General features: G+C 43.0%; 1 protein-coding gene across 3 annotated transcripts in view; it reads right to left on the reverse strand.

Moving 5' to 3' along the window:
- Positions 1-300: 300 nt before the first annotated feature.
- ELF2 (E74 like ETS transcription factor 2) overlaps positions 301-24,506 on the reverse strand; it is a 583,385-nt gene continuing 559,179 nt past the window's right edge. For all 3 annotated transcript variants that reach the window (XM_086962169.1, XM_086962168.1, XM_086962170.1), the window contains 3 exons: positions 21,334-21,526; positions 10,936-11,280; positions 301-2,089 (listed from right to left, as the gene is read on the reverse strand). In XM_086962169.1, coding sequence (XP_086818295.1) covers positions 1,459-2,089; positions 10,936-11,280; positions 21,334-21,526 — 1,169 coding nt within the window. In that variant the 3' untranslated portion in view covers positions 301-1,458. The remainder of the gene's footprint in view (positions 2,090-10,935; positions 11,281-21,333; positions 21,527-24,506) is intronic.

Consider the following 24,506-nt stretch of genomic DNA (forward strand, 5'->3'; position numbering starts at 1 on the left):
ACTGCGGGGGTCTTCCAATTATTTAAATGTACTGGTCGGGATATGGCAGAATCTCTGCTTTCTATACAAGTAGGACATTAATTCCGGAGTGTCTTTTCTGCCTAGCTAGTAGTTTACAAAATTTCCATTTTTAGGTAAGAACTAAATACCTGGATATAATGCAGATTAAATACATACATACACAAAATTTTCCACATGGGTTTCAAAGTAATTTGACGTGAACAGAGAGCATACCAAACTTCCTCACTATTTGCAACAGTACAAACACTCAAAATAATAATAAAAAAACAAACCGTCAGCTTAAATTGTTTTTTCTATATTTCAGTAAAATCTACTTGAATACACTTTGAAACAAGAGTACAACAAAATAGAATATACTTCAAATGTTGAATATACAAACTATTATAGTTCATTCTGAACACTGGTAACTTTTCCCTCTTAACTTCAACTAAAAAAAATACAAAATAATTCCAGGTTTTGAACTACCTGACAAAAAAATATATCGCAAATTCATGCTGAGTGTGACCTTGAGTTGAAACTGAAATGTATGCGTGAGTGCTAAGCAAGTGACAGTCATGGTGCAGGCAAGCGCAAAAGTGCCTGCTGCAAACTTGCTCACAAGTGAGAAATTAGGACAGACTTAACTACCATACAAAATGTTACATTTAATTCTAGAACAATACTGTGCTAGGTAATATGCTTTCTGTTTTAATTCATTAAAAAATGCTGTACACCAAACAAGCCATTAGCTTATTTCAATAGAGGGAAACTGAAAATCAGTCTAAAGCTTCTATATCAAATTCTGCTTCAAAGCGGTATAATACAAATCTCTCTGGTCTGCTCCTAGCAATGTAGCTTTTCAGAAGATCTTGAGCAAAGGTTGCTGCAGTTGCTTTTCTTCCTTATGCAATTCACATTCTTGAATAACTACTCAGCAAAGTTCTACGTAGCACCAATGAAGCGACCACTGTGAGAACACAGCTGGGTTTTGCTAGTTTCCATGTAAGTTGCATCAGGATTTATCGTTTGTAACAAGGCATTTCTTCCTCCCCTGTCCTCTTCCCACCCGTCCTCCACTGTAATAAAAATATAACAAAATACTCTCTTGCAGAATCAACTTTAGTGTTTCCCGTCCTTAGTGTGTCTTGATATAGTAGTGAACAGATTGGTCCCATATTTTGTATATACTACAGCTTTCTATGTGTAGGCTCTCATCTAGAAAGTGGGGTGTGGGGTCTGTCGACATCTGGACAGGCAGTTCCATTCCCATTGAAACATGGGACAAGTAAAACACATTCCAGTCAGTCTTTTGGCTATAACCTTTGCTATTGTACATGCGTCTTGTTAAAATGCCACCATTACTCGCCACAGCTCTTCCTTTCCAACCCAAACAATGCATTTTTACATTAATATGAGCAGATTCGCAAGTTTGTTCAGTTGGTAGACAATGTTGCTTGTTTAAATGTCAGACCTTTCTGTTCCTTCTGTTTTAACAGTTACTGGAAGGGCAATACCAGAGGGCGTGCTGACTACTACCACATGTGTCACAGTCTTGCTGCCATCAATAGGGCTCTCCTCTTTCAATGGCTGCAGGGGTTTTCCGTCACCTTCTTGGCGGACACACACTGAATCAGTCTTCATGTCTGACCCTCTGAATACTGCACTGAACACCCGAGGAGGAGTCTGGCAAGCGGTCGGCTGGCTGGGAACTGACAGCCGCATGAGTGGTGTTGCATGTGCAAGGGACATGGGGTTAAGTGCTCGCATGGCCAATGGGGTTCCCATTATGTTAATGCTTCCAGATCCAGGGAGACCGCTTTTCGCTTGCAGTTGATGACAATGCGCCAGCTGTGATGCCGGGATGGTGATGATTTTGGCAGGCTGCATGGTGATTTTGTCAGTGCTGTCAGCAGAAGCGGACATCATCGTTGGGATTGTCTGAATTACAACCTTAGGAGCATTGCCAGTTGTTGGGCTGGTGCTGGTTATGAGCTGAGACCCTGTGTTTATTGGCTGCATTGCCAACGTTGAGATTTTCTGACCCAGAGACGTCATCACGACCGGCACTTGCATCGCTACACGGAGAGTCCTGCAGGATGAAGGAAAATCAATAGCTTTAGACTTCTATTTTATCGAAAATTCATAAAAAATACGTCAAGTTCATAACCTGGAAAACTCTCTCGCTAGCGTACAGTTACTTTTGCACCATTGTGATCAATGGGTCATCTGGATTAGCCTCTTGGGTTTACAAACAGCAACTGAAGAAACGGATCCTAGCAACGTTTAATCGCAAAGCAACACAAAAGGAACAAGTTTCAAGTTAGTATTAAAATCTAGATGTGTGTCAGTAGGTGAATATATCTGAAAATGCTCTATATAGAATAGCAGTGAGGCGGTTGTAAAGAGGCAAAGCTGCCACAGACTGGTTGGGCACTTATACCAGTTTACTAAGCCAACAACTAGTTATACAAGTTAAGAAAGCCAGCAAATAGCTGGCAAAAGATCCATGAAATTAAATTTGCCAAATGCAAACTCGAGTCATTTCTATCATCAGTATTTATCCTTTGGATTAGTAAACCAGTGACGAAGCAGCCCTGAAAGTAGTGCCTTGAGGTAAAGAGTTGTCTCTGCTACCCTGTAGGAACATTCTCAAAGGCCACTCCCATCTACTCTCCAACAGCCTTTTGGGACATGCTGTTTACAATGACCCAAAAGTCTAACATTTTCAGATGAAAATGCTTTGAAATAGCTATATTTGGAATCTATCATCCTTTCGCTTGTGTGCTCGACTCACCTACAGCCGGTTGCTTGTGCTTTTCAATATAAACCTCTAATGCTGAAAATCATCCAATATACTGTACGTTTATCAAACACCAAGCCATATTCTCTCTAATCCCAATGTCTAACCGTTAATTGAGTTTGTATCTGTGCACTGCACATGAAAATATACTTCTGGTTCTTATTCAACCAGTCTTGTACATTCCCTCAATTTAAAATTAACATCTTTTGCTCGAGGTTCCTAAATCCGCGCAATGCATGAGAATCTTTTGCACATGCCAAGTTTCATGGATAGGAAAAAGAATGGCCCGAAATGTAAGCATGTGATGATTAGGTTATTAACGGTATGGCTAGCCTCCTCGATCTACGCAGAATATATGAAATTCAATTCGGGAAAACAGTCAAAAACAAATCTCAAAATGTAATGTGTGAAACAGTCATTTAATTGTGATTTTCGAGGTGGTATCAGGTGGAGCAAGATGTTGTTCTATTAGTAGTAACTTTCAGTAGAAGTGTGACACCCGGGTGATTTTGCCCAAATATCCATGCCCTATTGCAAAGACATCTGCAACCCCATGCTCAAACTACTATACATTCACTGGTCTACCTTGGGGCTTAAGCTTCCAATTGAGTCCACCTGTACTGCCTCTTAAATCTCCTACAGGTGCCAGACTAAAAGGCCAAAACAGCTTTTATCAGCATCAGTAAGAAGCACTCAACTACATATTGATGTCGAGTACTGCACTGGGCATGACACAACCAGAGTCCTAAGTGCCTCCCTGGCAGAGCAACTTCTTCCTTGATGGTTTTTCTACACCTTTAGAGTCGAAGATGAGGACAACGAAATTGCAATTTTATGCAGTGTACCAAAACTGACCTTATTAACCAAACTATGCACTCCACTCATAAGGGGGAGGTGGGTGGGTGAGGAACTTTCAGGTAAACTAAGTATACAACAGAACGATCCTTATCAAAGGTAAGTAACAGTACCGCAACCTAAAGATTCCTCGCTTACTGAATAAATACAAGTATTCCCATAGAGATATGTCTGAAGAGAATGTCACAACAAAATGTTTAGCAGAATTGAACTGGCAAATGACCACCCATGCAAACTTCTGAGTGGAGACAAAAATGCCTGGTGGTGAAAGTGTGGACCAAAGCCTATGTCACAGCCTGACAGATGCCCAAGACGACACACCCCCAGACAGTTGCAAAGAAGCAGTTTTTGCCTTAGTGGATTGGGCCCTGGTGCCATCAGGAGGCACCTTTTTGGTAAGAGCTAAACAGATCTCTTTGTAAAATACAAGATGCCTGGAACTCACCATTTTCTGAATTTTCCCTTCCTTTTAAGGTCTCGCCTAGCGTTTCAGCGCACATGCGCAGCTTGCTCAGCGAGATTTATTGCTAGTTGAGGAGTTTCAATAGAGGGCTTGAAGCCCCGCCCCTCATTTCCATTGGCCCAGCGTCACAGTTTATGCTAAACAGTGGACTGCCATTGGCTCAGGGGTCAAAGGCCTTCCTGAACAGTAACATATTCATCCATCTCACTCACCAACACTTTGGCAGTGTCCAGGGCCAGTGCTGCCTGCTCCCCCAAGATCTGCCCCACGACAAGTAAACCCAAGCACACGCACACTCACTGGCCCCCACAGTGTACATGCACCAGGCACCCTAACGCAGTAAACTCTCGACAGACACTGGTGTGTCCGACATGCAGAGATGAACCAGCAACATTGTGTTGACTTTCTTTCATTATGAGACAACACTTGTACTATCCACAATATGACATATTTGTAAATTGTAACTTTTCCATGATCAGTTTTATTTTCGCTGTTAATTCATCATTTAGGCCTACACGATGCCATAGTTGGAATAGTAGTGTCAAGTATCACTAACAAATAAACGGTACACTTAAATGTCATATTTTGCTCAGTTCTTACGACCAGCACCATAGAAAACGCAGAGATTCCACAGCTGATCAACTAGCACTCTGCTTCCACACTCATCATTACAATGTAGGGTTTCTACAACTTTACTAGATCACAGTATCATGAGCACAGGCTGTCCATCTTTAGCAGTAAACCCCCCTCTCTCTCTTTCTTTCTCTCAAAGTCACTCTATCTCGGTCTCTCTCTCTTGCCTTTCCGGTCTCTATTTTTTTTCTTTCTCAGATGTATGTGTACTCTCATTCTGCGTACTTTTCCCAGCCCTCCACGATATCTCTGCCCTGCCGCTGTGAAGTCCTTTGCCTCCGGCCTAACTTTCTTACACACACTTTCCCCCGTGATATTACCCTGTCAACTCAGGCACACCGCCTGGCCGCCGGCGCTCCCCTCAGCCCCGCGTACTAATCTATAGAGCTGGACGAGTGAACAGATTTACTGGGAGAGCCGAGCCAGAGCCGATCCAAGGCTATGACCAGGATCTTGGGGCCCGTGCACGAGCTGAACCCTGCAAATGTTTGTTGTTAAAATCCTACAAAAAACCTGTAGTAAACTGTGATAAAGCTCCAGCCGAATTTAATACAGTGTATTCCCTTAACATGTGGAGCTTTGACATTAATAGAGCACATTACGGCACTGCACCGAGAAGTGCTTAGTTTACATTTCGTGATTTGCCCAGAAACCTGGGATGTTGAGTCGACGCCGAGACTGGGATCGGCAGCTCTTTATGTAACGCTACATCCGGGGTAGAGCGAGTGGGGCAGGCAGAAGCCACATGAAAGCTTGGCTCATTATGGGCTCAAGGGTCCAACAGGAACTGGAGCTGAGCCACGCCTTAAACTCCAGCTTTCAGCTGCTCGTCTACCTCTAATCCGCTATGTCCTACCTCTCTGGTATGTCTCGGTTTCCTTACCTCCCTGGACCCTGATGAAGTGAACTCTCCTATACCTCCCTCACATATGTAGAGCTCCACATGGGCCCTTTCACAGTCCCTTGCCGAGTGCTGTAAGGTACCTTGTCTCTCCCAGCGAGCCCTGCCTCTGGCCTGCTTCTGTCACTGCACTCAGTTTTTCTACCTCATTTCTTTGGCCCCGACGCCACTGCAGGGCGGATGTCACTCACCGGGACGGGCGCAGACGGCAGCTCCAGTCTTCTTTCTTCCAGTGCAGCGCTCTTGCATGCCTCACTATTTCTCAGCCACTATCTCTCTCTTCCTTTCTCTCACAGTCACTCTTTCTCCGTCTCGCTCTTCCCTTTCCGGTCTGTGGGCTCACTGTTATGACGTGCGGCAGTCGTGGAGTTTACCCTCTGACCTCCGCATCTCTCCATCACCCTTTTCGTTGGTATAGATGGTGAGTAGAGTGCATTAAAGATAGATACATGGATCGTCATCCCCCTTGCCCCCCCCCCCCCCAAGCAGGCCTCCCCAAAAGAAGCAGTGTCCCATCTTTAACTCGCACCCACACTCACTGTTCAATGTGTAGGATTCTCTTTAGAGCTCTAATCCTGGAGTGCACGCAATGACGCATGGTAGAAAAGTATGAGTGGTAGAAAAGTATGCGTGGTGATGTGTAGTGCAAAACTACACCTAATGTGCAGTAGTAATATACACACTGTCAAGAGTGCACACTGACCCATCAATGAGCAATACACACACCAAAGTGCAATAGGAAACTGTCCTGTGTCAAAGTGCACACTGGTTTGTGCATTAGGACACACACTCACCAGTGTGCAACACACACACACACACACAAAAGTGCACAGTGGCGTGTGCATTAGAACACGCATACACCAATGTGCAACTCGCACACCAAATTGTGTTTTGTGAAGAGGTTTAGTTCTATTGATGTAATACGTAAATGCTCTGTAACAGAGCTTTTCGGTAGTATGTTTGAATACATCTTACTATCCATCTTGCTATTCCAGCTTTGGATATGGGTAACTTTCTTTGGGGCGGAGGAGGGGGGCTATGGGGAGAGGGGTTTGAAAATGCAACAAAAAATTGTTGTGTTTTTCAAAAAGGTTTAGTTCTCTCGATGTAATACATAAATGCTCTTTTAACATAAAGCGTGCATTGAGCTCTTTCTACTACCGAATCTGGTTTAGGGAAGAAAACTGGTAGCTCAATGTTTGATTCAGAAGGAATGCAGAAACTAAGGAGGAACTTTGGATTAGTACTTAGTACCAATTTTGAATAGATAAGGAAGAAAGGTTCTTCTAAAGTGAGCGCTTGAAATTGTGATAGCTACTAAGAAAGCTACTCTCCATGTGAGTAACTGTAAATCACATGAATTTAGTGGTTTAAAGAGTGGTCCCATTAGTAGAGTAAGAACGATATTTAGATTCCAGACTGGTGCTTGTGGATCAGAAGGTGGAATGACTCGTTTTAGTCCTCCCGCAAATGCCTTGATCACTGGAATTTCAAACAGCGACATATGTTGTCTTTTTTGCATGTAAGCAGCAAGAGCTGCTAAGTGTAATCTAATAGCGGTATAAGCAAGGCCTGCTTGCTGCGAATTAAAAAGATAACTAATAAGGTCTTGCACTGTTGGGGAGAGTGGTTGGATTTGTTTGGCTAAGCAGTAATGTACAAATCTTTTCAATGTGATAGCATAACAGTCGAGTAGTTGGCCTTTATGCTGGTTTTAGAATGTCCATGTATTCTTGTGGTAGATTAAGGTGTCCAAATTTTAAGACCAAATCGCCAGAGTGAACTGATTTGGATTTATTGCTTTCCCCTGTTCCTGAGGTAGAAGATGTGGCCAGAGAGGCAGTTTTTTGTGTGGCACTACCGACAGTTGAATTAGGGTAGTGAATAGGCCTGGGCAGCAAATTCCGTTTCGGAGAATGCAACATCGCAATTTTTTTCGCTTGTTCGCGTTCTCAAAATGCGTGTTTGCGAGATATTTCCTCCCGAGCACGCAAACAGCAATTGCGAAAAGGAAAAAAGCATCGCGAACAAGCAATTCCGCGTGTTCGCGGAATCTGTGCGTTCGGAGATTTTTTTGCCGTTTTGCGTAACAGTTACACAAATTACGCCTACCCCTAGTTGTGAATCGTCCTTGTTGTGCACATGCAAAGACTATTAGGATTAGTGTCAGGGATGTTTGTGTTAGCTTTTGAACCACATAAGGAATGAGAAGGAGAAAAGCATAAGCAAATATCCCTGACGGGTGGTTGATCCCTAGAGCATTGCACTTGGATTGTAGGTGAAGAAACCCGGAGGCAAAGCTTTAGCATTTTGCGTTCTGCTGGGTTGCAAAGAGGTCTATCTTTGGGGTTCAGCACTTTTGGAAATATGAGTGGAGGAGTGTTGTGTTGATCTACCACTCGTGGAGTTGCTGATGCATCCTGCTGAGCATATCTCTATCTGCTCTGCGGGAGAGCTGTATGGAGTGAGCGCCCCGGCTTAATATAATGCATTGCTGTCATGTTGTTGGTACGGATTAGAGCTACTATATTGTGAAGATGTTGCTGATGATGTGAAAGTGTTTGTGAGTTGGCAACCAGAGGTCAAGTACTGTGAGGTCCTGTATATGTGGCCTCCAACCTTTTAGGGATGCATCTGTCATAATGGTAATTTGCGGAATGGAGGCTTTGAAGCGCTGACCCTGCAACGGATTGTTACTTTTCCATCACTGCAGAGAACGATGGATCACTGGCCCTACCAACCCTAGATTGAAGAGTGCATCGAATGGGGTGTATATGCAGTTGTGTGTGCGGCACCATTGAGATACAGGACGCCATCATCCTGAGAAAACTCATGACTGTTTTGACTGTGATGTGATAATGTGGTTGAGAACAAGTTCATGATAGCAAACACTTGCAACTTTTCTGGACTGGAATAGGCCTTGACTGTAACAGAGTTTAATGTGTGACCAAGAACTGCTGTATTTGCAAAGGTTGCAAGCCTAATTTGTGTGGAAAGTTTATTACCTTTTGAGTGTACTGGAGACATTGCTAGTTGGTGGCCAATCTTCTAGATATGGGAACACACCTTCCTTACTCAACCCCTTTGTTTCTGGCCTTAGAGTACAGGGGCTTTCAAGCCAGGGGTCCAGAAACATGTCTGCTGGTGGCAGGCTGACTAAAGTCAGTAAGAGACCACACCAGGGTTGGTAGGTTTTCATGGGGCACCTCCGAGCTACCCTCTAGGTACATGTTTTAATAAATCCTGCACTGACATCAGTGTGGATTTATTAAGAGGGTTTTTTTGGTACCAAACACTCCTGGGTTGAGCAAAACCATCATGGTGCTGGGAAACTCGAGTTGTTGAGTTATCAGCCCATGTACTCACTATGGCTCCCTGGCACTTACAATATGAAGAATAGACTGAAGTATTGTAGGGGCATATCTGCTCATGCGGATATGCCCATATCGGAGATAGGATGACACCTGCTTTAGTGCTTGTAAGGCCAACTAGAGGGGTGACATATCCATACCTTAAGATGTGTGGCTTTGACATGGCACACAGGTAGTGTGCCATGCCGACTTTGCCTGCACCAAGGCACGCAGGCTACAGTGGCAATTTGCATGGCTTTAGTGAAGGTCCTTAAGGGACCCTCTTCAGTCCTAATGCCCCAGGTACCGGGGGTACCATTTACTAGGGACTTACGGGGGGCCGAAGTTGCCAATTGTGGGACAGTTTTAGCAGAGGAGCTCTGGCACAGTGGACCAGTTTGATAGGGACCCTGTGCACTTTCAATCGAAACCACATCATTTTCCAGCTACAAGGGGGGGGGGGGGCTAACCATGTCAAAAGAGGCACTTTCTCACATTGTGTCTCATTTCTTGACTATGTAGAACATATGCTTAACACTACCCTCTGATAAACTGCTCGCCCACACTACCACAAATGAGAGCATTTGGGATTATTAATTTAAGCCCTGTAAGCCAAATAAGAGACATCTAGACTTTCTACACAGTCTACATAGTTTTGGTACACTACATAAAAAGCCATATTTCTACATTGACTATTACAATACATTTCATAACAGCAGCCACTGAAGCTTTCTCAGATCCATATAGCCTTGTGAGGATTGGACTGTCCGGACACAAAGATGATATAACAATGAAGTACTTGAGACCCCATTCCTAATAATTACAGTGCTTTGTAGAGATGAATAGCCTCTGTTGGAGAATTTTCTGGTAGGCTTCATACACACTTTGGATAGTAAATGTGAGGAATCTTTCGTCATCAATCTGAGAACAGTCACAGATGGAGGGGGTGTTGACTTTTCCATAACGTTCAACACCTCCAATTATCATATATTCTTACAGCCGCTCTCTTATCTTTGATTTTTGCAAAATGTCACGACTGAATTAAAGTGACTGAAGTACAGAACGAAAGCTACGTAACTCCATATACAAACATCTAATCCAAAATCTGTAATCTTGGTAGTGCCAAACAGGCAAGACATCTCACCTCTCCTTTTTTAAGAGATAATCCATGGATATGGGTACCTGTATTCTTTAGCCCTCAAGGCAGTTTATGACAGGATGGGCAACATTAGGTTTAGTCAAATCTTTCAATGACGACAACTTCTAACCAAGCCAACAGATATGACAATTGTCTCTGGCCGGGCTCTCCCATAGCCTTCCCTTGTCCCTCAATGGTGATGAGAAATAGTACTCACCACATGTATTCACTCTCTCATTGACTTGGGAAATTTAATGTACCCAAGGATCCCCAAAAAACAATGAGAGGTTGCAGAGCATGTAGAATGGCGCAAGCACACTCTTGTTAAATCTGAGGATTTTTAGATCGTTTCCAGATTTTTCTGGCACTAGCACAGGCTGCCTACACAGAAAGTGATTAAGTTCAATGCAGTCTTTATCATGCACAATTTCTATTATGGATAAGGCCCCAAGTGTAGGACATCTACGTTTATAAGTATTGTCCAGAAGCAGTCCTGACATTGCCTGCTAAATATTTGCTATTAGTGACCAGAATAAAACAAAAGAAATGGGGAGGCAGACCCTTAAGCACTCCAAGAACAGCGCTATGGAATAACTCAGAACAGAAACTAGACACCGTACATTTCTGAAGAAGTTAAAAACATGGGTGTTTGCGTCCTGATGGAGTAGATCGAGTCTTTGAGTACTAAAGCGGGTGAAACTGAATACACTGCAATATTAGTTGACAGCACAAACCCTTGTATGCAAATGCTGCACTTTATGTATACATAATAATAAAAACAGTATTAATGCTTACCTAGGAGCTACTGTGGTCGTTAACGTAGTTGTTGTTGAGTGAGGCGAAAGGTCATGCCCAGACGAGGCGATATTCACTAATCGCGCAATTGGCTTTCCCATTCTTGTAGCATTCGATGGGGACAAGTTCCTTCCTCCACGTGCAGGTATCGCCATTTTTAAGATACCTTCTGGGGGCAGAGACACCCGCTCTAATGATTTGTCCTCTGTTGGGCTGGTTACTTCTTCACTGCAAAATTCAGTTTTATCGTCCTCTATAACCACAATGTTTTTGGGCATTTCTTTAAATTGATACACAAGCCTTTGGCCTTCCACTTTTGCAAGAATTCCCCTTTGGTAGTAGTATCTGTGGCATGAAAAACAAAGTTTCCTCATTAGACATGTAAAATATTAAGGTCAAACACAGACATGGATTGTCTGGTTCTTACAGCAATAGCAGCCAGGATCTTAAAATGTACACCTGGCATCAAAGCAGTCCTCAAGCACAGCCCTATTCACTTCCTGAGCAAGCACAGTCATCCACACCCACAGATAACAGAATATAGCCCTAAACACATTCAGTTATGACTTCATTCAGATTTGTAATCAGTGTGAACTTGTCATATTAATAGAAATATAGCTTTCACCGATGGTAATGGACTGCACATGGCCCTGAAGTCAATGTTCTTTGCATAAAAAACATCTACTTTTTAAAAAATCATAACCGATACAAGATCAAACAATACATATGAACATCTAAAGAATTTCCACTTTGTTTGTTGCGTGCACAGCCTCGACCAGTGCACGTCTTCCAGGCTTCAATGAACGACGGGACCTATGGACAAGGGCCGCCGTCATTTTCGGCGAGATGCGGGAGCTTTGGAGGGCCGGAGATCACAAACCACAATTCCCAGCTCTCTGTGCGGGAGAGGAGGAACGCGCATAGGATGTGACGCGCCAATGAGCTCAGGCCAGCTACGCAAGCCGAAGCCGAGCAGAGTTAGCTCGCAGATTATCCGGGCTTTGCTGCGAGACGTCTGGAGATGGAGTTTTGGGCTTCTACCATTCCCGGTGGGGTAAGGGTGTCGGTGACACCACCAAGAGTCATTCCTCCGGGATACTTTAATTGCGCTAGCGATTGCTAGCTTGTCCTGGGTGTCGGTGACACCGCCAAGAGTCATTTGCCTGTTATAATTTGATTGCGCTAGTGAGCGCTAACATTGACTTTGTGTATAGAAAACGTATTACAAGCCATCGCTATTAGTTTGGAGTTCCAAAAATTTTTTGGGTCACAACATTTCCTGGATAATCCGGGACATTCCACTGGTATTGATGCCAGGTGGTATATTATTCTTTTTCTCTACTATGTGGTAAAGCACTTGGGATAATTGCGGTGGGGACCACGTGCCAAAAAATGGATAAAGGCTGTTAATCGTACTGTCATAAATGTTTCATGTGCAATAAGTGTATGTGTTTGTGCTGACCTTCTAGCAGGGGGACATAGAGAGGTAGGTGCCATAAAAGCTTATCCTTCCTCCCTTGTGAGGCCCGCACCCATACACTGACGGGTGGGTACTGTATATAGTTCATACTGGTTACAGAAGTGCATTGGTCATATTCCCGTGTGCACTGTTTATGTTTTCTTGTTCCTTTATTTCCAGTGCTCCACCTGCAACCACGTGTCTGCCATAGGACTAAGCCAATACAGGGTAGCCAAAGAGAAGGTCTCGATGACTGCCAATCGTCCTTCTTCTTATGGTTATCAGAACTGAGTTTCCTTTTTCTTTACAGGTAGATTTGTGGTGGCAAAAAAACCCACATAGCTTTGAATTGGCCATTGAGACCGTTAGCGCAGTGTGTCTAAAAAACCTTTTTTATTTACAGGTCTCCATCCCTTCCTTCCCCCGATTGATCCCATTGATATTCCGTGCCATTGGAATTGAGGTTGTCAATAGGTGGACCCCATTGAGCAACGAGCCGATCCTGAGAGGCCTCCGAGGGACCACGACATTGTTGCCCTTTTCCGGAATAAAGATTGCCTTTTATGACGAAATAATTCCAAATCACAATATTTGATTGGTAGATATACATAAACAGGTCAATATTAAGAAAAGAATATTAGTCAAAAATATTTGTTCAAAATAATATTCAAATGTACTATGACAGAAAAATAAAGATCTTATATACATCCATTATGAAAATTATACATCAATTGTTTTAATTTAATATCAATAGATCCTAGTTATCCCAAGAATGCTCATGCTGTTTGCCTATCTTATTTTCACATGCCTACACATATCAGTGTTCTACAGAACTCCAATGGTTTTAATATCTACTTATCGCAAGCTTTTCTTGTCATTAAATTAATCCATGTTTGTTTGCTTTTTTGATTTTTTTTTTATGAAAATGTATTGTTGTAGTGATGATTACAAGTTTTCTTAGCTCCCACAGCAAACAAGTGTTTCATGTAGCTGTACGCTTCTCCAGGGCTAAAGTGGGAAAACTCCGTAAAATATTTTTTTCTCCCGAACGTTTGACTGGATCGAATTATCCTCATCAAAGTTACTATTGGGTCATCCTCACAGTTATATAAGTTAATGTTATTTTTCAGAATCTATCAACATAGAAGAATTGCCACCAATCCAAGCAAAGCCTGAATTAGAAGCCAAGTCGAATCACATCCTTAACCACTCTGTTGCCATAATGTAATGATGCAAGTCCTGCAGGTAGACAAACCAGATCACCCAACGTTTATGAACCTAATTATGATTTTCACTTCATTAAAAAAACTTTGCGTAATTGTTTTTAATGGATGTATAATCAAATGTTTATTTTTCTATTTTATAATAATACATTTGAATAATATTTTAAACAAATATTTGAAAAACATTCTGTTAATATTGATCTGTTTATATACACACACATTCCAAACTGAAATATCGTGCGTTATGATGTATGGACTGGGCGGGTTCCTTTTCTTTTTCGGTAGTGCACGGTCAGAGATCACCAACTAATCTGAATTAGTTATTTCATGTCATAGTTCCCAGATAGCTCCTTTGTAAGAAATCAGGCATGCATACATTATATTTAAAAATCCTTTCTTTATTTGGTAAATAAAGCCCCATGTTGCTTTTAGTGATAAGATAGCCATATAGATGTGTGTGTGACTAACAAGTACATAGATTTTAATTCTCCGAAAATCAGTACTGGTGGGACTTTTTAGAGTGGCAGTCTAATACAGTGATGCATTTACTATTGAAGCGATCGACCATCTAAGGTGCTCTACCGACTGTATTGTAAAAAAGGTAGGGTCATTTGAGAAGAAAGGATACAGTGGTCATTATCAAATTTTATGACATACAACTGGATTAGCCTTAACACTGCCTTTTCGAAAGGTTTTCACTAAATAGAAATAGCATATACATACCACACTCCAGAAGGGCAAAACGCAAGACAGATTTGTATTGTACTGATCCGCTCAATACATGCAACGGTTAGCTGAAAGCCCAGAATAAAACTTATTAAGGAAAAAAGGACTTGCCTGTAACAATAAGTTTGCAGCCTGAAGATTTTTTTGCACAGACATTCTGTGCATTATTTAGTCAGCTAGTAAGAAGGTCTTTAAATGTTCCTACTTTTTTTTGGGCCGTTAGCCATAAGGTGGGTATAGCCATCCCCTATGATGTAAACACACACCCACAATGTACGAGTGCATGGTCACCATCTTCAGATTCTTTGTTTCCCTTTCTTGGTAATTGTACTGTCTTCAAGCTTATTATCAATGTAAGCTAAAGATGAGGGACTAATACGCTAAACTCACACCTCCTTTTGAGAAGGTGGATCACGTATGTATACATTCTGGCCCACCTGTCTCTTTTAGCATAGATGTCCACATAGTGTTTTCTGAAGGTGTGAACAGATGATCAGGATGTGTCTGTCATTATAGGTGAATTAGCTATGAAATATAGTGTGGATGCTTTCTTTCTCGAATGTGCATTTGGTTTACTATTCAGCATTTTCTACGCAAGATTGCAGCATATTTGTATGGTTTGAACTATCCATCTTGCAATGATTTTATTTGTTCTTCAGGTTCAGGGGAAACACTAGTTTGTGCAGCATTTTTCTTACGGTTTATGCTTTCACGTATGTGAGCTCGCTATTACCAGCCAGTTGTCTAGGTAGGGTATGCATGTATCCCTTCCCTTTACAAGTTCTGCAATACACTTTGCTAACACTACTGGTGTTGATTTTATCTACCATGCAGACACTTTAAATTGGTAATGTAAAATGTTACCACAAAGGTATTTCTTTGTGCTGGTTATTCATAAGGATACAGGAGTGGGCATCCTTAAGGTCTATAGCCGCCCACTATGTAGTCTCCATTCTTCAGAAGTGAAAGGACTTCTTGCTGTATGGTTATCTTGAACTTTAGTGTCTTTATTAACTTGTTTAAGGAACAGAGGTCGATGATGGGCCTCAATGTCAAATCCTACTTGGGTATTAGCAAGTATAACAAGTACACTCCCTGGCTGTGTATAAAAATGTAAATCCAGTATTTGTAAAGCGCACAGCTACCCGGAGGCATCCCGGCGCAGGGGGCCGTTGGGAAGATTAAGCGAGCTATTGCCCAGAGTCACATGGTGCTGGACAGACTCCTGCCGCCGGAGCCGGGGATCGAACCGTGAGCCCCAGCATCCGGTGTCAGTCGCCCTGGCGCCACACCTGTTCCCGTCTTAGGATTTTTTTTGCAGGAGTTCTTTCATCTCTCGGTGCAAACAAGGTGAAATTCTAGTGCCATTCCTTTTCTTTGGCCTGACATTTGGGGGTATACGTTCTCGCTCTATATAGCATGCACACTTTGTCAAGAGTGATTTATTTCCGCTTCCAGTGTGCCCCCTACAGTCGTTTAGTGCCAGGGGGCCATTTATTCAAACGTTATTTGGAGCCTGAGACTGTAACACTCTGGCAGTCCCGCCCTGGTGTCACAGGACATGCCACTGCATGCATGTGATCTGGTTACTGGCTGGCTGCGTATTTGGCTTTGTTGAGTGCTGGGCTGAACTTCAACCCCCACCAATTACTAGAGGTGGTTCCTCTCGTGAAAAAGATGCTCTAAACTAAAGGACCCCTGATGTCACTGCTGGACAGTCATTAACTGCCACTCTGAACAGACATTCTAAGTGAAAGGCATGTCACTAAGGATGCCTATACTTCCTACTCAAACCCATAAACCCTCAGTCTGCATGAATCCAGAGAGTGGTACCCGTGCATCTCTACCTAAAAGAGGTATCAGCGGTATCAATTCTGATTTTAGACGTGTTGGTTATGGTCTTCTCTTCTCGGATGACACCTTTGGCCCTCTTGTACGGATTTGGGAGGCCTTGCATTAGTTCTTCTGCCTTCTCCCGTTAGTGTTGTCTATACCTTTTCAACAGGGCATTGGAGTTTGGTCTGTGCCAATGTGTGGTAGCGGGTCTCTTCATTCTCCTTCCTACCATCTCTAGTCCTTTAATTTCCTGAGATGGCAGTAGATCAGTGAATGTAGGGGCATTAGTTATGTTTCTAGCAGTGGAGACTTTGATGGGTTCTCGTTTGGAGCATGTGTACTTTATCTCCTCCTAGGCACGACTGCAGTAGAAGAGTCTTCTTTTCCCTGATCTAACTTGCTTAGCAACATAGGTAAGTACTGGTTTTATTTCTGTTATGGAAGTAAGGCTTAGATACTTACATATGCTTCCGTTTGTTGTTCTTTTAATTGAATATCATATGCCCTTTAATAACGGAGTTATATATGGACATATCAGGGGATGATGGTCTTGCAGGATATAAGCAATGCCTTCCTCCAGTGAGTCTTTATCCAGGTCCTGCCATCCCCCTCTTATGCTGTCCTTGATGAAAGTAGAGTATTATGCTCCATTTGATATTCCTCATAGAAGAGTTTTTGTTCTTCCTTTTTAGGTTCAAAAGTTGCTGGTGGCACTAATTCTACCTGCTCAGCTTCTGGAGTTCTAAAATCTACTTTTATTGAAGGGTTTCTAAACCCCTTCTGGAAATCGTCAAACTTGTTTTTTTCTACAAAAAAGACGCCATTTCATCCTCAAATCGATGCTTTTTTTTTTACCTTGAGCCCACGTTCTGTATCGAGCCTCTGAGAAAGTGGAGGGATGACAGGTGTGTGTTTCTCTTTTTTTTTTTGCTGAAGTCTCCTTCCTCCAATTACTTTTCCCTCCATTAATCATAATCCCCTTTTATAGTTGGGTCTGATCAGAAGGTTATATATACACCCTGTGGCGTGTTTGAGATTTGCTGTGGCATTCTTTGATCTTTGTTCTACCTTCAATTACTGTTGGATTTGCCATCAAGGGTGTTTGAGGACTCTGAGTCAGTGGACAGACCCAAATCCCTCAAGGTTCCCTGCCTGATCTACGACCGCTTTATGGTGTGAGGTGGCCATCTTCGTTCCTACGATAATTTTAAAGTCTTAGGAAGGAATTTTTTGTAGGTCTTAAACTGACTGGATTGTGTAGTCACAAAATGCAAACTTAATTTTTGTCCTCCTGTGTGAGTGTGTGGGGGCAATTTGGGCAAATTAAAAGGTACATTTTTTAAGAACATTTTCCAATCCCAAACAGTACATTCTCTCATACCAAATTAAAAATATGTGGTTTAAGCCTTTTTCGGTTTTCCTCCACATCCACTTTAATCTTCGAAAATTTTGTACAGTGTTTCTGCGTTTTCCCTACTTTTCTCTGTGCGGTCCCTGTGTCCTTCATGATCTACGACTGAGAGCTCTGGAATGTGCTTCCAAACCAAACAAAGAAAAAAATAATCTGAAGTTGGGGAAAATGCACTGGGGTATTGTGGGTGTACGTCTACCATCATGGGAGGATGGCTATACCCACATACTGGCTGATGCATAAAAGAAACAAGCATTTGCAATGCAATCGGTCTCCCCTTTGGGACCTTATATGTATTTAGCTATGCAGCACATTAGCCTGGGTGCTGAAACATCTACTGTTCTTTAACATGGTGGAAAGTAAGCATCAAACTGCGTGACATGCCAGGTATGGGGGATACATGGAGAGAAATATTGCCTTTCAGCTGGAAATGGTATCATCCAAAGCTCTGTTTTTAATATAAAATCAGTGCCTTCGGTGGTCATAACACTGAAAATACAAGATTTGAAAAAAATATTATTGTCTACGGGTGCTTGTGGAAGACAATTTCTATGGACTGAAATCTAGAGAATGCTAAAGTGATTCTGATATTTTACGGACCTCTGCTGGTCGTTTTCTATCAAGAAAGTTAAATAGAGGAAGTTACCAGAATTTTTTTTCTTTAAAAAAAAAAGAAAGTCCCTCAGCAGAAAGCAACTCTGGTATTTTACTTGTCTTTTTGTATTAAGACAGTTAAATAGAGGCAGTTGAACCGGAAAAAAAAAAGTCTCTAAGCAGAGCGGATAAGTTCTAGGGCTGATCTCCAGAGCCCACAAAGTGCATACGCATATAAGTATATACTAATATATAAGTATATACTAAAGTATATTCAAGAGGTCTCAAATGTTCGACCAAAAAAAAAAAAAAAAAAAAAAAGAATGGGGTGGAGGAGGGCTGTATGTTGGACAGTTCCAGGGTCATTCAATAGATGGCGGAATAAGCACAGCACAAATCAAAAACAGATTATAACTTCAATAGAAGTGTATCAATACAAATCGAGTTTACACACCTTCCAATTGTTCTTTCAAATTTGGAGCTGGAAATTTAGCAATTCAATGACATTTTTAGAGGAGTGATAGTATTAAGACTACTCATTGGTATTCTCCTAACGTTCAAATGGATAACGCAGTTGGTTTTGGAATTTTCATTCTGCCCGCAAAAAGGGGAGAGATAAGAGATTGCTGGGTCTGGGGTGTTATGTTATGTTAACCCTTTGTTAAAGCGCAAACAGCTGCCCCAGCAACGGAGCGTCCCGGCGCTGACCTAACCAGTACCTGAGGGGGGGGGGGGGAGATAACCAACAGAAGACTAGATGACGGAAAAGAGATGAGTTTTGAGTTTCTTTCGAAAGGCAGTCAAATTGGTTAGGGTGCGGATGTGTAGAGGCAGGGAGTTCCAGAGTCTTGCCCCTAAGACTTTGAAGGAACGGCCGCCCATTCTACAAAGCCTGGTTCGGGGGACCGTCACGAGGTGTTGTCCCAGTGAGCGCAAGGTGCGCTGGGGAGTGTAGGGTACAAGGAGCAGGCGTAGGAGTTCAGGGCAGTCTGAATTAAGAATTTTGAATGCAGTGGTAAGGGTTTTGAAATGAATTCGGGATTCAATTGGCAGCCAGTGCAGATTACGGATGGTGGCTCTGGCAGAGCACCTGCGTGGGAGGCCAACCACAGCTCTGGCGGCCGAGTTCTGAATACGTTGCAGCCGTGCTAGTTCTGCTTTATTTGCCCCCAAGAATAGAACATTGGCATAGTCCAGCCGGGCAAGGATCATGGATTGGATGATAAGTTGGCGGGTTCTGGAGTCGAAGAAACCGAGTATCGGGCTAAGACTCCTCATTAGACCCACACACGTAGCTGCCACTTTCTTTGTGTGGGACTGAAAATTGAGTGAGGAGTCGAGCCAGACACCTAGGTTTTTCACAACTTTTTTTGGCACGGGGGTGGGGCCAAGCAAAGAGGGCCACCAATGATCGCTCCAGTGGCTAGGGTTTTTGCCAAGGAGAAGCACCTCCGTTTTCCCGGCGTTCAGCTGCAAGCAGTTGCGCGTCATCCACTGTGCAACTGCCGCTAGACCATCCCTGAATTTAGTAGCCGAAGTTGAAGGGCCTTCAGAGAGTGTGATGACCAGCTGTGTGTCGTCGGCGTACGACACCAGCGTAAGGTCCCACTCTTTTGCCACTACTGCAAGAGGCTGGACGTACAGATTAAAAAGGGATGGGCTTAGCGCCGATCCCCGGGGAACTCCCTGTTCGATGGAATGGGGTTGGGAGATGTAGGGTGGGGCTGAAACTCGAAAGGACCTGTCCATTAGAAAGGACCAGAACCATTCAAGGGCGAGTACATCGATCCCTATGGCCTCAAGTCGTTTCAACAGGATGTTGTGTGAGACCGTGTCAAAGGCCGCGCTGAGATCCAGCAGGATCAGCGCGGCACTTTGACCAGCGTCCAGGACACCCGGAAGGTGTTCAGTGGTGGTCAGCAGGGCCGACTCGGTGCTGTGGCCTGGCCTGAAGCCGTTTTGGGAGGGGTCCAGGACGTGGTTATGCAGCATGTGATGGGATAGCACTTTGTTTACATGGGCTTCAGCCAGTTTAGACGTCCAGGGGAGCAGCGAGATGGGTCTGAAGTTTTCTGGCTTTGTGGGATCTAATGTGGGTTTTTTAATAATAGGGGAAACCCATGCAGATTTCCAACAGGCGGGGACCACATGGGGAGAGGGGGAATCACATGAAAGTAGTATATTAATCCGGGAAAGAACAATATACGTGTCACAAATAAACTGCATTGGCCATTGCCACAAAAAAAGGACTTTTCTTAGAAAGTACAATTTTAAAAGCAATTACTTGTGTACATTTATTTTCGTAATCAGAAGTTCAAATTCATCGCAGGCACCCAAATCATAAAACGGTTACAATATCCACTCTCCTTTTCTCTATTCTACGGGTAATAGCAGAGACTATGACATTGCTGAACACACAAGTACATGTAGGTGTGTATTCCCTTAACAATATCAACGAAGTACACTATATTAAACATCCTTGCTTCTTCCTGGCAAGTGACAAAGGATGTCTTTCTTCAGTTTAAGAGAGTGGTAGGTACTTGGAAAGCTAGTATGTGGAAATAGCCAATTTGACTTCTCAATGAACATCAGCTCTAAAGGCTACTCCTCTTTATGAAAAAGTATATAAAGCAGCCAATAGAAAAATGTTTGCTAAGACTTGATCAACATCTGAAAGAGGGTGAAGAGAGAACGTCTTGATTCAATACGGACATAACTTATAAAAATAAAAAAAGACTGCTGGGAGAAAACACTTTGGGTCTCATCTGCATAATTACCAGAGACATATACCTTGGGTATGCTACCATGGCAATAGCAACCACTACCATACAATTTCAGTTAAGTACTTGATATAAAAAAAACAGCCCATTTTGTAGGACTGATACGTAGAAAGCAATCTAAAAGTACAGGCCTTAACTAGAAAGTCATTGCAATGGCATATGGATTTCTGCAAGGTACCATGTGCGGTATCTGAAACCAAAGCCCTAGAAAAATGCCTTTACCCTCACATCCTGTTACCCATGAGTTTAGCCGAGTATGTTTGAACTACATTATTTTCCTTCATTCAAGCATTAAAAAAATTACCTTTCCTATGGGTTTGCTGGGTTTAGTGAGAAAATAAACTTTGTTACACTGTTTAATTACCATACCTTAGAGCTCGGCCCATTGTCTCATAGTTCATATCCGGTTTATTCTTATGCTTCCCCCACAATTTTGATACTGCTTTTGAGTCCACGAGTTTGAAGATTCCTTTCTCTCTTTGAGTCCATTTGATGTAACGAGGGCAAGTATTTTTGTCTTGAAGAAGATCTAACAGGAACTCCCACAAATAGGTTGTGTTTCCTACAAATAAAGAGAAAAAATAGGATTGCATGGCACATAAGTAAACAAAATAGAAAAAAATATGCTTGAATAGTAAGCTGTTGCTCTATTCTGCAATGTCACTTTTTAAGACAATTCGCTATATTGTGATAATGACACTATTTGAACACAAAATTGAAAAGAGTTATAGTACATTACCTTTCAAGATAATTGTATAAAGAGTGCATTAAATTTAAATACATGGGTTTCAAAGCAGTCATAAACATTCTAAATATTCTTGGACCTAAGCTGCAAAAATTCTGTGTGAAATAGACAAACTGTTTTCATGCAAGTAGAGGGCAGACTAATGGTACAAGAAGCACCAAAACCATTGAAAAAAAGGACAGTGGAAGGTGAACAGTCAATCAGTTACAATATTTTAAACAAGCATTTGCAATGCAATAGGTCTCGCATTAGGAAAGTTTGAGCTATTGGTCTTGTAAATGACTATTTTTTCATTAATGTGTTGTTTTTGAAAATAGCTAAATTAATAGCTTTGTCATTTACAATGCCAATAGTTATAACTTTCGCAAATATGACACCTATAGCATTTGTAATGCAACATGTTTTGTATTTACGTGACTTGGATGTATTGATATTACAAATAACAATGGCTTTTAATTTTTTTAAATAATTAATACTAAAATAAAAGTGATTGTAATTTATAAATGGCAATAGCTTAAACTTTTGTAAATAACTTTTGTGAAGATCATGTTCAGTGTATTTTATTGACGAAAATCCAAGAACAGAAGTGAAATATTAACATCTTTTTGTGACATTTGTAATAAAGCTTGAAACATTGAGAGACCATATTTGAACCAGTGTCCTATGTTGGTCGTGTTCCAATTAAGGGAGGACCTGGCCTGGCAGCTCGGGCTAATCAGTTCCTAGTGGAGCACGGTCAAGACAAATTTACATATGGCAGGGTCCAAAACAAAGTGGTGCAATGGGCAAAAAAACATGGACTGGGATTCGGCCCGAGTGATTGGCAGAGGCGGAGATTAAATTTAAGCATTCCATCCATAACCTTGTTGTTGTACTTGACTTTATTTTTAAGAATAGAGAAAATCAAGTTAATGGTGCGAGCCGAATAAACAGAGTCTATAATATGTAAATTAAGTTCAACACACTTGAGACACGCAAGATCATGCACAGCACGTCTGCTTACATTACACTATATGCAGGGCCAGTGGAATCATGCAGTTCACTTTATTTTCTGCATCATAATGGATTTGCCGCATTTACCACATAATCCAATATAATCAGCATAATTTGCAGATGTTAACCAAAACATGTTTCCGATTCAAAAAGATCAAAAGCGACTAAAATTGCTACTGCGCGTGATGCAGCACAGTGGCAGGCCACCTTCAGTTTCTGATGGCTGAATTTAGGCGTTCAATGTGAGGCGTAACCTTTGCTCATACAGTGGTAACGTGTAAAAAAGGAAACGACAAAAGAGAAGTAATACTGCTTCAAAAGGTATCGCGTTATTCGCATGTTCCTGCCGCATACATTAAGAACTCCTGCTGCATTATTTGATCCGCCCGTGCCGCATACTTCCAAAGACCCTGACTGTGTACACGGTGCTCGCAGGGCTGTGCAGTGCACAGCTTCTAGTACAGAAAAGGTGTGGCAGGGCTTGCTTCCCGGGTGGAATTACGGATGGGACGGCCCCCTTCAGCAGCCCTAAAATAGCAGTCAGTCTTTACACTACCAGGATCCTGCGACATTCCGTGAATTCCAGAGCAGAGGTGGTGGAGGTGGTGGAGGGGGGTAGGACGGCACAGACTTGCAACTGGAAATCCGAGCACGTCGGACATTTACAACCCCATAATTGAAACACTTCCTCCTCTACTTGCCACCCAAAACAATCCCCCACTGACCTGTGTGGCCGTGGACGTCCTGCTCTCCTCGCCCACTCTCCGATCGAGGTAAAGTCATATCCGGGGGTACATTTATCAAGGCGTTGTAGCGTGGGGCAAGGTTGGCGCGGCACTAAAGTTAGATTTATCATGCCACCTCTTTGGGCGGCCCGCGCTTACCTGCCGTCTCATGGCGGCAACACCCCCCTCCCTCCTCCTACAATGCGGCAGTCGCGGGACGGCGGCGGGACCTCGCCACTGCCAGCACCCAACTCTTCAATGAGACCACATATGTGCCAATGGACTCAATGACCCCACGGACACAACAAACTGAGCCACATATGTGCCCATGGACACAACAAACTGAGTGGCATCTGTGCCCACAAACATAACCAACTGAATCACATCTGTTCTCACGAAAACACCAGAAGAGACAAACTGAGTCACAGGGGTTCCCATTGACGCAACAAACGGAGTGCATGTAAAGTCTAAAGTAACGTACGCAATGTTATCTTGTTCTTTCATGCAGCTATGGAGGAGGTCAGATGTCAACATCATAGCCTTCTAAATGAGCACACCTCTACAGATTTAGAAGGATTTATTAACATTACATATGGCAGGACCTCCACCTTCAATACCCCACCTGGAACTGACCTACTGCGCTGCTTGAAACAACAAGCAAACTCACCGCCGCAGCCCGGCTTCAACAGGAAGCCAGGCAACCTTTGTTGGGACGGGGGCGGGGCCGGAGCTTCCCAGGAGGCAGGTTGCAGTGGCTGGCGCATGGCTCCGGTGCAGAGAGAGGAGAGCCCTGCGTGCAGCCGGCGTCCGCCCGGGAAGCCAAGGAGCGGAGTGCCGGTGTCCCTGTGCCTGTTGACGTCGGAGTGAGCAGCCCCGGAGCGGGACCTGACTGGGCACGTTGTCTCCCCGGAAGACTCCTGCGGAGTAGAAGCCCCGGTGAGTGGGGCTCTGCGTGTGTATGTGTGTGTGTGTGTGTGTGTGTGTGTGTGCGCGCGCGCCTGTGTGTGTGTGCGTGCGTGCATGCAGAGGGGTGGGGGCTGGCTGTGTCTGTGTGTGAGCAGGGGCTGTGAGTTACTCTG

Source organism: Lissotriton vulgaris, chromosome 3_1, assembly GCF_964263255.1.
Source record: "Lissotriton vulgaris chromosome 3_1, aLisVul1.2, whole genome shotgun sequence".
NCBI lineage: Eukaryota > Metazoa > Chordata > Amphibia > Caudata > Salamandridae > Lissotriton > Lissotriton vulgaris.